The sequence below is a fragment of the Streptopelia decaocto genome (genome assembly GCF_964273445.1).
Source record: "Streptopelia decaocto genome assembly, chromosome: 7".
Classification (NCBI taxonomy): Eukaryota; Metazoa; Chordata; class Aves; order Columbiformes; family Columbidae; genus Streptopelia; species Streptopelia decaocto.
The window spans coordinates 67,169,556-67,182,954 of NC_138661.1; the positions used below are offsets into that span (position 1 = coordinate 67,169,556).

A 13,399-nucleotide genomic window follows, 5' to 3' on the forward strand; every position below is an offset into this window, starting at 1 on the left:
AAACGCGGACCCGGGGCTGGAGTTACAGAATCACAGACTCACTTTGGGTGGAAAAGCCACTCGAGATCATCCAGTCCAACCGTAACCCACCCCTGGCACTGCCCCGTGTCCTGAGAACCTCATGTCCGTCTGTCCAACCCTCCAGGGATGGTGACTCCAGCACTGCCCTGGGCAGCCTGTTCCAATGCCCCACAGCCCTTGTTCTTGCAGAGCCGTTTTGGGTGGAAAGACCCTCAAGATCGAGTCCAACCGTTAACCCAACACTGTCACTAACCCACGTCCTTAAGAGCCTCATCCCTGTGTATTTTAAACACGTCCCAAGGAGCCAGCTCAGACACACACGCACATACACAGAGGTTTGTGCTACAAATGGCTCTTTATTGACTCCATGGTGGTCCCTCGGTGGCTTCAGTAGGTGCTGAAGACGGCCTGGACGTGCTCCCTGTTCTGCGGCTTGTAGGTGCCAACCCCTGCGGTGGAGGGACGGGGTGAGGTTGGGGTACCATGGACCCCATCATGGACCCCCGTACTCCCCACCCAGCTCCCCACCTTCCTGGAGGGGGACCCCGCCGCTCAGGAACTGCCAGTAGGTCCTTCTGTTCTGGTTGGCAGCCAGCCCGTGGATGGAGACCACCATGGGCCCCCAGGACGTCTGCTCTGTCTGGAAGCTGCCGGGGACACGGGTGGGCTCAGGGGTGGGTTGAGGGATGCCATAAACCCCCAAAAAACCCCAAAACTGCCCAGCTGTCACCTAAAGATGTCAGGTTCCTTGTCCTGTGCTACCTGCAGCACCTGGAGCAGCACGGAGCCGTCTGGGACCTGCACCTCGGTGGTGTAGCTGAAGTGTCTTCCCTGCAGCGTGTTGGTGATGGAGTAGTGAACCGTGATGGTGGCTGCTGGGAGGGGAGAGGGGCAGGGTGGGCACCCGCCACGGTGCCACGTGGGTCTGCGAACATCATCCCCACGGGGTCGGGGGGCAGCGATACCTCTGTGAACCGCGGCTGTACCCAGCTTGGGGGACAGGGACGGATGTAGCTTTGGGGACAGGGTTGACTGTAGATTTGGGGACATCCTGGTGGCGCAGTCCAGGTCAGCCGCGTCCAGGTAGGACCTGTCCACCAGCGCGGGCAGGACCTGGGCGATGGCCATGGGCAGGCGGTAGTCGTGGCGGGACACCGCGGCGAAGGCTTGGGCGCAGTCCCACACCCGCGGGGCGTAAAACTTGCCCGTGGCCACCAGCGCCTGTGGAGGGGACAGGAGGTGGCACCAGCAACTCCAGGAGCAGGACCAGGTGGCCGCGGTGGCACAGCCTGTCACCCTGTACCTGAAGGGCCAGCCCTGTGCTGTAAATGTTCCCGATGACACCGTCCCCCTCCTCCTGCTCATCGAGGAAGCCGTTGGCCACAGCCGATAGCGCTTCCCACAGCAGCTCCTGCAGGTCCTGCAGGTCCGTCTGTCCGTACGTGCACGTCATGGCCAGCGCCGCCATGGCACGGGTGTCTAAGGGACACTGGTGTCACTGCCAAGGTGGCAGAGGGGGGACACAGCGGGGCCGGAGGGGTCCCTTACCCACGGAGAGGTGGCTGTCGGGGCTCAGCACCTGCTTGGCCAGGATCACGGATGCCCCTTGGTAGCCACCTGCCCCGGCCAGGCACAGGGCCAGGGTGCCCAGGCTGACACCGTACAGGGTGGTTTTGGGGATCCCCTCCTCCTCTGCAAAGCCAAGAGCGGTGAGTGAGGTGGGGACAAGGGACTGGTGTTGGGGACACCTCCCCGGACACCCCGCTGCCTCCCGCCGTACCCAGCATGGCCATCTCCTCATCCATTTTCTGCTGCAGGACCTGGACCAGGTCGACGGTCAGTCCCAGCGCCTGGACGTGCCGGGGGTCCCGGCAGGAGGAGAACAGGGACAGCACAGACAGAGCCACCTCCCCCGACGTCATGTCTGTGGGGACAAGAGAGCAGCCGGCACGCCGGGAACTGGGGAGAACCGGGGGTGCCGCAACAGGGGAGACACCCCCCACCCATCCTACCTCTTTGGGCTCTGGTCACAGCCTCCTCCTGGATCTCCTGCAGCAGCCATTTGTGGGTGTTGCTGCCTGTGGCCCCAGCCAAGTTCAAGGCCAGCAGGACACTGGGGTTCGGCGTCCCCTCCGCCTTGATCGAGTCGTCCATGCGCTGCACCAGCTCCGAGACCAGTTGCTGTGGGGCGACTGGGAGGAGAGAGGATGGACACCCCGCGCCGGGAGGTCACTGGGGGTGTCCCCTCCGTGTGGGGACACCTGTCCCTCCGCAGGAGGGCTGGCACTCACCGCAGCCCCGCACAGCCGTGCCACCGGACAGGGCCAGCAGGACCCCAATGCCAAAAGCCACGTTGAGCATCCTTGTGTCCTCAGGGCCACTCAGGCCACCAAAATCTCGTGGACACTGGTTTCTCCACTTGTCCCCTCTGCTTTTAGCTTTACCCGGTGCCCTTCTCCGGTTATTGACCCTCCCGCAGCCGCCCCGGCACCGCCAAGCGCCGCTGGTGTATCCAGACCAACACACACACACACAAATAGGCTTGTAAGTTCCAGGAAACTCCGGCCCCGCTAGTGTCACCTCAGTGCCAGGAACAAAGGAGTGAGGAGGTCACCCAGGGCGGTGGTGGAAAGAATTTAAAGAATAAAGCCATCACTGGTGGGGATTAACCGAGGGAAAGTCCCGTTGAACTGGTTCGATATCCTGGTGCGGGAAGGTCGCCCACCTCCGGGGTGACGGGAAGGAGGCGGGTGGTGTTTTTTTCTGGATTTTAGGAAGGTTTTGGAGCCTGTTCCTCAGCATCCTTCTGAGCCCCATCCCGCGGCCGTGGGATGAGCAGGGACAGGGTGACAAACCAACTGGACGTGGCTCAAAGGGGTGGTGGGAACAGGGCTGCAGCTGGCTGGAAACCAGCCCCTGCGGTTGATGCCAAACTGGGAGGTGCTGGTGGCTCTGTGGGGGGACAAGAGCCCCGCAGAGGGATCGGCCTGGCTGTGCCTCAGTTTCCCCAGAGGCTCTGCAGTGGGATGGTGCCCCAAGGACACCCTGTGTGCAGGGACCAGCCTGGTTTTGGGGTGAGGAGGGTGTCACATAGCCAAAGATTGACACTCCCCAGCTTCTCCATCACCCCCCAGGCAGGGACAGGGACCAGGAGCAGGGCTGGGACAAGGACAGCGACAGGGGCTCTTGTTCTGGCCCCGGGAGGAGGAGACGAGCCCCAGGTGGGTGCGAGGGGGTGGGTGATGACCCTGGCCCAGGTGTTAAAGCCGTGGGGGAGGCAGCTCCTCCTCTTCCTCCCCCCACGCGATGAAGGCTCTTGAGGGAAGGTGCTTTCTGCTCTTTTTTGTCACCGCAGCCTGGGCACGGGCTGCCTGGGGTAAGGAGTTGAGGCAGGATTTGGAGGGAGGGGAGCCCCAGGGTGGCTCCTGCATCTCTCTGTGTCCCCATTGGGACCCTTCAGAGGTCACATCGGTGCCCTGGGGTGTCAGCATGAAGTGGCTCAATCCCCCAGTGCTACCTCCTTCTCTGTCCCTAAAGCTGTAAATGCTAAAATGGGGGGATTTTGGGGGGACACTGGTGCTGGGGGTAGCCTGGGGGTCCCTGGCAAGCTGGCTCAGGCTCCCTCTCGTTTCCCCACCAGTCTCAGTGACATGTGGCCACACGTGGCTCTCGGTGACGGTGCCATCCAGCCTCCTGGGGAGCCCAGTGACTGATGGGGAGCTGACGCTGGGACACAGTTGTGGGGTGACCAGCACTGATGGGGACCAATACCAGCTGGAGCACCCTCTCGGGGGCTGCGGGACCACCCTGGAGGTGAGGAGCCGGGGGTGACAATGTGGGGTGTCCCCCTCGGGGGGCTGTAGGGCATCCCACAGGGGAGGGACAATGCTGGGGTGTCCTTGGCTGTGGTTGCTGAAACTTCTGCAGTGGGGGGAGGAAACCATGTGGGTGCCAGTGCCATCATTGTCACCGAACCCGTGTGGTGGGGGAGCCCCAGGTCCTGCTGTCCCCATGGGGAGGGTCCCACCTTCATACTAGGGTGGGGGCACTGATTAAAGCGAGTGGGGCTGGTACTGGTGAAGTGACACCAGCTCTTGCCATGTCACAAGGAGCTTTCTGGGTGCTGGGGACAGGGAGGTGACACCTGCTTGGAGCCAGGTGATACCTCCAGCCCCATGTCCCCCCCCAGCTCCTCCCAGACAGAATCCACTACAGCAACGTCCTCCATTACCGCCCCATGCTCGGGGGGGCCGTGGCTCGTGCTGGACCCTTCACCCTCCCCATCCACTGCTACTACCCCAGGTATGTGGGTGCCCCGTGGAGCCCCCTGGGTGTCACCCACCATGGGACCCCTTGGTACTGGGTTCGTGGGGGCACATGGCAGGCAGGGGTGTCCCCAGGAGGTGTCACCCCACTCAAGGACGCTCTGCAGGACGGGCAGCGTTTCATCCGGGGGTGTGCAACCCACCTGGGTCCCCTTTGGCTCCACTGCTGCTCACCGGAGACGCCTGCGCTTCGCCCTGGATGCGTATGACAGTGAGTGGGGGACCCCAAACCCACCCATTCCCCTGTGTGGGGGTCCCCTCTGCCTGGCTGGGGCTCTGGGATGATGTCCCCAATGTGTCGCCCAGGTACCTGGTCCTCCCACCAGCACCAGGCCACCTATTCCCTGGGGGACATCATCAACATCGAGGCGTCGGTGAGCCCCGACCCGCCCGTGTCCCTTAGGGTTTTTGTGGATGAGTGCGTGGCCAGCCCCAGTGTAGTGACACAGCTCAAGTTCAAGGTCATCGGTGACAATGGGTGAGCACCAGGGCTTGGGACAGGGGAGGAAAGAGCCTGGCTGTCCCCAGCGGGGTGACAGTCCCGTGTCACCCTGCAGGTGCCTGCTGGATGGGCAGTTTGGTCGCTCCCGCTTCCTCCCCCGGCGCGGTGACGGTTCCCTCCGCTTCCAGCTGGACACCTTCCTCTTCCTCAACGCCTCCGGCAGCCAGGTCCGTGTCAGGGGTCTGGGGGTGCGGGTGACCCCCCACACCTGCCCATGTGGTGATGGGGTGGCTGTGTGACCAGAGCCACCGGGCAGCTCAGAGGAGGTGGCAGGAGGATGTTTGATCCCGCAGATCCACCTCCGCTGTCACCTGAAGGCTGTGGCGCAGGGGACCGCTGACACTTTTGGCAAAGCCTGTTCCTACGACGGCACAGCAGCCGCCTGGCACTCCCTGGACGGGGCCGACTGCTCCTGCTGTGACTCCCCGGGGGGCTGCGGGGACCGGCGACAGCGACGGGCGGCTGGTGGCCAAGGTGAGACCCCCCCTTGGTGACACCCAAGAGCCCTGCGGGTGACAGCAGTGCCTGATGGGTGTCTCCTCACAGGGCTCCTTGGTGAAGCCACCGTCCAGCTGGGTCCCCTGGGGCTGCTCTCGGCTCTGCCCAGCTCGTCCCCTGTCCCCTCCAGTGTCCCCACGGCACTGGCACCCAGCACAGCACCTCCTGGCCACCCCTCGGTCCCCGTGGTGCGGGGGGAGAAGAGGGACCCAGGTGAGTGTGTGTGTGTGTGTGTGTGTGTCCCCTGGGGCTGGGGGTGGCTGGGGTGACCCTGCTGTCCCCCTCACCCCTGTCTGTCCCCCCAGGACCAGCTGTCCCTGGCCCCACGCTGGCCATGGTGGCCATGTGCTCCATCCTTGCCGCCGTGGGCATGGCCGGCTGCTACTGCTCTGTGCGGAGACACCGGAGCCAAAACCGGCTGGAGGGGGGTCCCGAGGCAGCCCCCGGGGAGCCCCGAGCTGTGGCCATGGGCCCCACCGCCCCAGGGACACCCCCTGCTCCTCCGGTCCCTGCCATGGTGTGAAAATCCTGGTTTTAGAAATAAACCTGAGGCAGAAAAGGCTGTGCCAGGTCTGTGGGGGTTTGGGAAGACCATGTACCCCCCTGGGTGTGAAGCCACCGCAGTGGGATGGGGGACAATGACACCAGGACTTGCTTTGAATCCCCTCTGCCTGTCACCTCCTGCAGCTGGGGACAATCCCTGTCTGGGGAAGGGGGGCATGGGGGTCTGCTCCCCACGATGTGGGGGGATCCTGCAAGACGCGGCTGTGAGGGTGAGGGTCCCCATGGGGGCTGTGTGGGCATCTTCCCCCCCACCCCTTACTGTGCGGGGTCAAAACTCTATTTTCACTCCAAATAAAGGACTTCATAAGAAAAATGCTGGGGGGGCTGAGGCAGAGGCAGCCTGGGGAGCTCTGGGGGGGTTGCTATGGGGTTGGGGGGCTCGTTGTGGGGCCAGGGAGTTCTGGAGGCTGCGGGGGGGCAGCAGGGCACAATGGTCACGGGAATGGGGCACCCCCTCCCTCACGTGTCCCTGCTCCTGTGCAGGGAGGAGGCGTTTGTGCCTAATGGCCTCTGATGGATCTTTTTTCCAGGAACTCGCTGCAGAGAGGCTTTTAATTTCTTTTCTTTTTTTTTTTTGGTTCCTTTTTATTCTCCTTCTGAGCTGCTGTAAACAGGCCGGGGGCGGGGGGCAGAGTCTGTGTATTGGGACAGTGCTGCCCCCCCGACACCCCACTTTCCTCCCCCACTTTGCTGTGGGTGGGGGTCTGAACATCCTGCCCCGTGGGGCCACAGGGCACTGGGCCCCTTCCCTGAACTGGGGGAGCAACAGTGAGCAGCCCCCCCTGCAGCTGGGGTGTCTCTGTGAGGGTTGTACCCACTTTCCTCTCCCCACGGGGGCTGCAGCCATGGGTGGGGTGGGTTTGGGCGTGTGGGGGCTGCTCTTCTTCCCCCTTGGCACCCCCTTTTCCATCTGTGTCCCTCGGCCACCGGTGAGTGGGCAGAGCTGGGGAGGGGGCTCCACCTGCAGGTCATGAGGATATGCATGAGTCATGGGGACACCTGTGGGTCTTGGGGACACCTGTGGGTTATGGGGTCCAGCTGTGTCTTTGGGATACCAGTGGGTTGTGGGGTCTAGCTGTGGGTTATGGGGACATGCATAGATCGTGGGGGACATGCATGAGTTGTGGGGTCCACCTGTGGGTCATGGGGACACCTGTGGGTCGTGGGGACATGTGTGAGTCTTGGGATCCACCCGTGGGGATAGGTGTGAGTTGTGGGGACACCCGTGGGTCATGGGGGACATGCATGTGTTGTGGGGTCCACCTGAGGGTCATGAGGACACCCATGGGTCGTGGGGACATGCATGAGTTGTGGGGTCCACCCGCGGGGACACCCGTGGATCCTGGGGTCATGAGGACACGCGTGAGCCTTGGGGTCCACCCGTGGGGACACGTGTGAGTTGTGGGGGCACCCGTGGATCCTGGGGATGTGCATGAGTCATGGGGACATGCATGAGTCGTGGGGTCCACCCATGGGTCATGGGGACATACATGAGTTTTGGGGTCCACCTGTGGGGATGCACGTGAGTCGTGGGGACGCCCGTGGGCCTGGGGGTCCAGCCGTGGGTCGCGGGGCCACCCGTGGGCTGGGCGGTGGCCCGAGGATGCTGCAGGCTCTGACGTCAGCCGCGCGGAGCCAATGGGAGGCCGCAGGGGCGGGGTGGGGCGGGGTGGGGCGGGGGCGGCCCCGCGGGGACCGAGCGGGGCAGCTCCGGGGGCCGGGGCGGGCGGGGGGTCCCGCTGCCCCCCGCCACCTCCATGCAGGGGATGGGGAACCTGCGGCTGGGCAGCCGCGCTGTCATGTACACGGCCGAGACGCTGCCCAAGGGCAAGAACCGAGTGATGGGGGTGAGTTGTTTTTTGGGGGGGGGGTGACTTGGTAGGGGGTGGTACCCCTGGAAAATACCCCCCCTGCCCCTTCCCCGGGGGGTTCTGCCCCTTCCCTGGGGATTTCTGCCCCCCCGGACAGGCCCTGGAGCAGCGGGGGGACAGGGACACCCCCATCCCCAGGGCGGGGCGGGGGAAATGTCACCCTGTCCCATCCCCAGACCATCCAGATCATGACGGGCTTCATGCACATCGGCTTCGGCATCATCCTCACCACGCTCACCAAAGTCTACACCTCCGTCTTCGTCATCGGCGAGATCCCCTTCCTGGGCGGTGTGTCGGTGCGTGGCACGGGAGGGTGTCCAGCGGGGTGGGATACCCACGCGGGGGGATGTCCACGAAGGGGGATGCCCACTGGGGAAAGATGCCCACGGGGGGGGATGCCCACGGGTGTCCCACAGCTCCCAGGGATAGTGGGTTCTGGTCCAGCAGCCTTAAAACTCCAGGACTGACAATGCACAAAGTGGGGGTCACCGTGCCCCCAAAAGCTGTGGGCAGGTTGTTGATGTGGGTGGGGTCTTGGGGGGCTCGGGGTGACCTTGGTGGCAGCTGATTGTCCCCGTCTCTCCTGGCACAGTTCATCATCTCCGGCTGCCTGTCCATCGGGGCGGAGAAGAGCCCCACGGAGTGTGCGGTGAGTGTCCCGGGGGGGACACTGCGGGGGGGTGAGCGGGTGGGGGCAGCTCATCCCTGGGTAAAACCCATCAGAGCAAACCCAAATGTAAAGCTCGCGCAGGGGTTATTTCTGTCAACGAGCAATGGGAAAGAGAGAAGGAAAAAGACCTTGAGGGCAGCCTGAGCTGTGACCTGTGTCCAGACTCCTGGGGGGGTGTCCCCACGGGTTTTGGGGTCTGCCATTGTCCCCAAAACCTCTGGGCACCCACAGGTGAAGGGCAGCCAGACCATGAACGTCATCAGCGCCATCTTCGCTCTGCTGGGCATCGTCGCCTTCATTGTAGACCTCAACCTCAACGGGCTCTACCGCTCCGGCCTCGACTACTACAGCTACCTGGTCCTGGTAAATGGGGGTACAGCCCCCCCAGTCCCTGGGACCCTCCCCTTCTCCATCCCTGGCCCCTTCTCCATCCCCACCGAGGGCTGTTCTTCCTCCCCCTGAGCCCTCCAAGGGGACAAGGGAGCTTTGTGGGGCTCAGCCCCATCACCCCTGGGGATCAGGGACCCCATGGCCAGTGACACCCCGACCTGGGCCCGTCTGCCGCCGCGGTGCCGTGCGCTTGACCTATTTTAGGCTGGTACCTCGGGAGATGACTCACGCCCTGGAAATGCCCATTTCTCTCTATAAGCCGTAAAAACAGTGAGGTGGGGGGGTCTGGGTGAGACCTCAGCATCCCCAAAGCCAGGGCTGCGGTGCTTAGGACTTGTGGGAGGAGGTGAACCCCAAAATCCTTGCCCCAAAACGTGAGGGGGGTCCTGTCCTGTGGGGTTTCCTCCTCCTGTGTGCTGCTGATGTTTTGTGGTTTGTTTTTCCCCCCCCTGGAGCTCGCAGGGAACGGCATCTCCATCGTCTTGCTCATCTTCACCATCCTGGAGTTCTGCATCGCTGTGGCCACCGCCAACTTTTGGTGCCGGGCCACCCGCCTCAGCTCTAACGAGGTAGGGCAAGGGGGGCACGGAGGGGCTGAGCCCCGACCGGACCCCCCCCCAGCACCGTCCCAACCCCCTGCTGTCCCCCAGGCCATGCTGATCGTCCCCAGTGCCACCCAGGGGGACCTGGCGGTGCCGCTGACGGAGCTGCCACAGCCACCCAGCTACACCGAGGTGATCTACGACCCCAAAGAGCAGCCCAGTTAAAGCGGAGCCGCGGCCGGGCTGGTTCCCAGCAGCATGTCACACCTTCTCCCATTGCCACCAGTGCCTCCCGCCCCGGGAAAGCATGTCCCCCCCAGCCCTGACCCCCCCAAAAAGCAGCAGCTCTTGGGTTTCTTTGCATCCCCAAAATCTCGCCAGGTGCTGGCGCTGAGGATTTGGGTACGGGGTCCTGCTTCTACTCTCCCCAAACCATCCCCAGCGCTGCAGCATCCTCCTCCCGCCACGCTGCAGGCTGGGACATGCTGGTACCCCCCAAAAAGCCAGCGAGCACCCCAAATTTGCCCCCTCCCTGCCCATCTGCTGTGTCTCAAAGCGGGGCTCTGCCTGCCGGCTGCTTTGGAGAAGGGATTTAGTGGGGGATGCTTCATGGGGTGTTTCTGCCCGTAAATCCCCGGTTGGCTGCTGGGGTTTGTTCATTTTGGGGTTCAAGGGCTTCTCGGGGTCTGGTGGCCACGTTGCAGACACCCCATAGAGCCCCTGATGTGTGGGGGCAGCTGGAGCATCTACCTCGGCTCCTACCCGCCCAGCTTGAATTATCTTCCAAATAAACGCTCTGCCCAAGCCTGTGTCTCCTCATTCGGGGGGTTTGGGAGCTCAAAACCACCGTGCAGAGCCACTGTCCATCCCATTCAGGGGGTCTCTTATGTCCGTCACCCTCATCTGGTCCCACCTACCCCCCTAATCCCCCCCCCATACACATCAGAGCACATCTGGCTATATATAGCGCTGCTGGAGCAGCTGGGCAGCCGGCGGCGATGACGGTGACAATGATGATGACACCAGCCCAGGAGTTGTCCCCAGGCTGGGGCTGCTCCTTGGGGTGACACGGGGACATGGGTGACACACGGTCCCTGTTCCCCACGTGACGGGGACAGAGCCGGGGGGCACAATGAGCGCTCACCCGTGCAATGACCCCTCACAAATCACTTATTTCGGGGGGGGGAATTGAGCCCAAAGAGCTCTCGGCCCATTTTTAACCAGCAGAGAGGTTTGACAAGCTCGTTACTGACTCCCATCATTAATTACCCCACAGTGGGGGGGATGTTTGAGGAGCTAACGAGGAGTAAGGGCGGTGATGAGCATCCAGCAGGTTATTTACAGAGCAGCCCGAGAGTTTGGGATGGAGATGAGGAAGGAGAAGCCGGTGCCGATTTTTCAGAGGGGTGGGAGCATCTGGTGAGTTATCGATACCCTAAGGGGGGGTCTCTGGCTGATTTTGCTCCCCCACCACCATTTGGTGACAGTATCCGCCCCCAAATGTCACCTCCGGCCCCAGTGCAGGGAATGCTTGTTGGAACCATCTCTTTAGTTTTTGGGCCAAATTAATGTGTGTGTGTGTTTTGTTTGCTTGTGTGTTTAGTGTTTTATTTTCTTTAGCTTATTTTTAATTTCTTTATTATTATGCTATTTTTCCCGTTCCAACAGCCCCCGCCCTGCCCTGCCGGCGCTCGGGCTGCTCAGCCAGAGCCTCATGGATTATTCACTCGCTGTCAGTTATTTCTGGTCCCGGCTCTGAAAAAATAATGAGGCGGTTGGGTAGAAAAAGCCCCAGAGATTGGGGGAGCGGGATGAACCGGCTCTTTCTGCTCACCCCAAGTTCACGGCCCATTATGGCTCCACACTGTCCTGCATCTCCAAGGCAGACGGGGGGTTCTCCAGCCCCGGAGGGGTCACCATGTAGCCCTGACACCCCAAATCCAGGCTGGCGGGTCCCTCTGTGGGGTCCCCTCCTGGCTCATCCCCTCCCAGCATCGGGGTCTATTTCCCCCCCAGAGCATCCCCGTTGTGGCTTCAAAATGCCCCTTCCCGGGAAATGGGGTGTTAGGATGACGATAACCCAGAGCCCCTTAAGCTTTGAATCTAAAGCTCCTCAATCTTTAAACCTGGAGCCCCTCAATTTTTAAACCCAGAACCTCCAAACCTTTAAACCCAGAGCCCCACTAGTTTTAAACCCCAAGCTCCTCAATTTTTAAACCCAGAGCCCTTCAATCTTTACACCCAAAGCTCCTCAATCTTTAAACCCAGATCCCATCAATCTTTAAACCTGGAGCCCCTCAATCTTTAGACCCAGAACCCCTCAGTATTTAAACTCAGAATCTCCCAATCTTTAAACCCAGAGCCCCTCAATATTTAAGCCCAGGACCCCTCAGTCTTTAAACCCAGAATCTCCCAATCTTTAAACCCAAACCTCCTCAATTTTTAAACCGAGAACCCCACAAGCTTTAAACCCAAAGCTCCTTAATCTTTAAACCCAGAACCTTTAAATCCAGAGCCCTTCAGTTTTTAAACCTGGAGCTCCTAAACCTTTAAATCCAAAGCCCCCAGTTTTTAAACCCAGAGCCTCTCAATCTTTAAACCCAAAGCTCCACAGTCTTTAAACCCAGAACCCCTTAATTTTTGAACCCAGAACCTCCAAACCTTTAAACCCAGAGCTCCTCAAGTTTTGAACTCAAAGCTCCTCAGTGTTTAAACCCAGAGCCCCTCGCTATTTAAACCCAAATGCTCTCTCTCCTGGATTTCAAGGTTTTCTGCTGCTTCATTGGTTTTAGGTGCAGTTTTCCCAGGAAATGCAGGAATTGGGTGTTTTAAGTCTCTGTAGAAACAGGTTTATTTTCTATATGTGTATTTCTACACAGCCCTGAAACCTCCTATGGGGGAGCGGGTACCGCTCAGGGTTGGGGACAGCAGGTGACAGGGACCAGAGAGGGGCTGGGGGCAACGCCTGGGGACACTTGTCACCTTCACGCCCCAAAAAACAGTATAAACCCCCCCCAAAAAGCCTTTAGGGGGGTTCACAGGAGCCGTGTGCCCCAGGGGTTCCCCATGGCACAGCACAGGGAAAACGCAGCTGCTTTTTAATAGTAAAAACCCCTAAAAAACGTGTTTTTTCTCATTCTGGAACCAGTACGGTGAGAGCCCTGTGAGAACCAGAAACATTTGGAGGCAAAGCACAATGTTGACTTTGGGGTGTTTTTATGGGGATATAAAGTTGTTTTCCTTTCCACAGGAAGCACAACTCGCTCTAAGAACCATTTCTGTTTTCTTTGGGAAAAAAAAAAAGGGCTTTTTTGGGGTTGGAAAAGGACTGTTTGGTTCCACCAGGCTCATAAACTTGTGCTGTGCTGGTGGGAAGGGATTTGGGGGGGGGGGTTGCTGAACGCCCATGAACCTCAACACCCCGCCAGGCTTCCCCCATCCATCCTGTGACATCCTGAGGGACAAGGGACACTTTTGCTGGTGCCACCGCTGTGTGAATCCGCAGCCATGGGGGGGTCATGCCAAAAATCGCGCTGGTGGGGTCGAAGTTTCATCCGAGCGGCTCCAGGGGGGATTTAAAAGCAAACCCAGAAATATTGATAAAAATCTCATTGTTGGGAGAGCAAAACTCAACCTAAAGAAGAAATCAAACCCCAAGGAACGTGTTGTTTATATCAGCGAAGCCAAAAATTCCTGCAAACAAAGGGCTGGACGGCTCCAGCTTTGCCACTTCCCGCGTCTGCTTAAAAGCTTCAGCTCCTCTGGCATCTGCTTCCAAAATAAACTATAACAACCTGCCTTGGGCTCCTGCCACCCCCAGCTGGACCTGTCTTCGTTTGGAGGAGAGAAGGGGGCTGTTTCCACGGATACCTCGCTCGGAAAGGGGGTTTTCGCTCCCACGACCCGGCCACGGTCACGGCTGTTTCTGCCTGAAAAGCTGCGGCTTCGGGAATGGTTCGGGAACCCGAAAAAAGCGGATTTGGGAGGAAAATCCCTCCGTAATGCTTTTGGCTGGG

General features: G+C 60.6%; 2 protein-coding genes across 5 annotated transcripts; one reads left to right on the top strand and one right to left on the bottom strand.

Moving 5' to 3' along the window:
• Nucleotides 1-334: 334 nt before the first annotated feature.
• Nucleotides 335-2,440, bottom strand: CBLIF (cobalamin binding intrinsic factor). 4 transcript variants are annotated; one of them, XM_082058793.1, is made up of 9 exons: nt 2,313-2,440; nt 2,034-2,213; nt 1,802-1,945; nt 1,570-1,713; nt 1,325-1,500; nt 987-1,242; nt 752-896; nt 550-668; nt 335-470 (listed from the first exon to the last, which is right to left on the bottom strand). In XM_082058793.1, exons 1-9 carry the CDS (start codon nt 2,380-2,382, stop codon nt 409-411), a joined length of 1,296 nt encoding a protein of 431 aa, XP_081914919.1. In that variant the 5' UTR covers nt 2,383-2,440; the 3' UTR covers nt 335-408. The 4 variants fall into 4 exon arrangements, with proteins under 4 accessions (XP_081914919.1, XP_081914917.1, XP_081914918.1 ...); XM_082058792.1 differs by having other exon boundaries at nt 358-473; XM_082058791.1 differs by having other exon boundaries at nt 752-1,242.
• Nucleotides 2,441-7,621: 5,181 nt separating this feature from the next.
• Nucleotides 7,622-10,086, top strand: LOC309442591 (membrane-spanning 4-domains subfamily A member 12-like). The gene is made up of 6 exons (XM_082058560.1): nt 7,622-7,757; nt 7,958-8,077; nt 8,374-8,430; nt 8,683-8,814; nt 9,297-9,410; nt 9,492-10,086. Exons 1-6 carry the CDS (start codon nt 7,668-7,670, stop codon nt 9,606-9,608), a joined length of 630 nt encoding a protein of 209 aa, XP_081914686.1. The 5' UTR covers nt 7,622-7,667; the 3' UTR covers nt 9,609-10,086.
• Nucleotides 10,087-13,399: the final 3,313 nt, after the last annotated feature.

Bases quoted from the DNA above. Each gene is read 5' to 3' on its own strand.
- CBLIF (XM_082058790.1), bottom strand. From the start codon at position 2,382: ATGCTCAACGTGGCTTTTGGCATTGGGGTCCTGCTGGCCCTGTCCGGT. The intron at 1,946-2,033 runs GTAGGATGGGTG...TTGTCCCCACAG, and splicing joins TGTGACCAGAGCCCAAAGAG to ACATGACGTCGGGGGAGGTG. The intron at 669-751 runs GTGACAGCTGGG...TGTCCCCGGCAG, and splicing joins AAGGAACCTGACATCTTTAG to CTTCCAGACAGAGCAGACGT.
- LOC309442591 (XM_082058560.1), top strand. From the start codon at position 7,668: ATGCAGGGGATGGGGAACCTGCGGCTGGGCAGCCGCGCTGTCATGTAC. The intron at 8,431-8,682 runs GTGAGTGTCCCG...GGGCACCCACAG, and splicing joins AGAGCCCCACGGAGTGTGCG to GTGAAGGGCAGCCAGACCAT. The intron at 8,815-9,296 runs GTAAATGGGGGT...CCCCCCCTGGAG, and splicing joins ACTACAGCTACCTGGTCCTG to CTCGCAGGGAACGGCATCTC.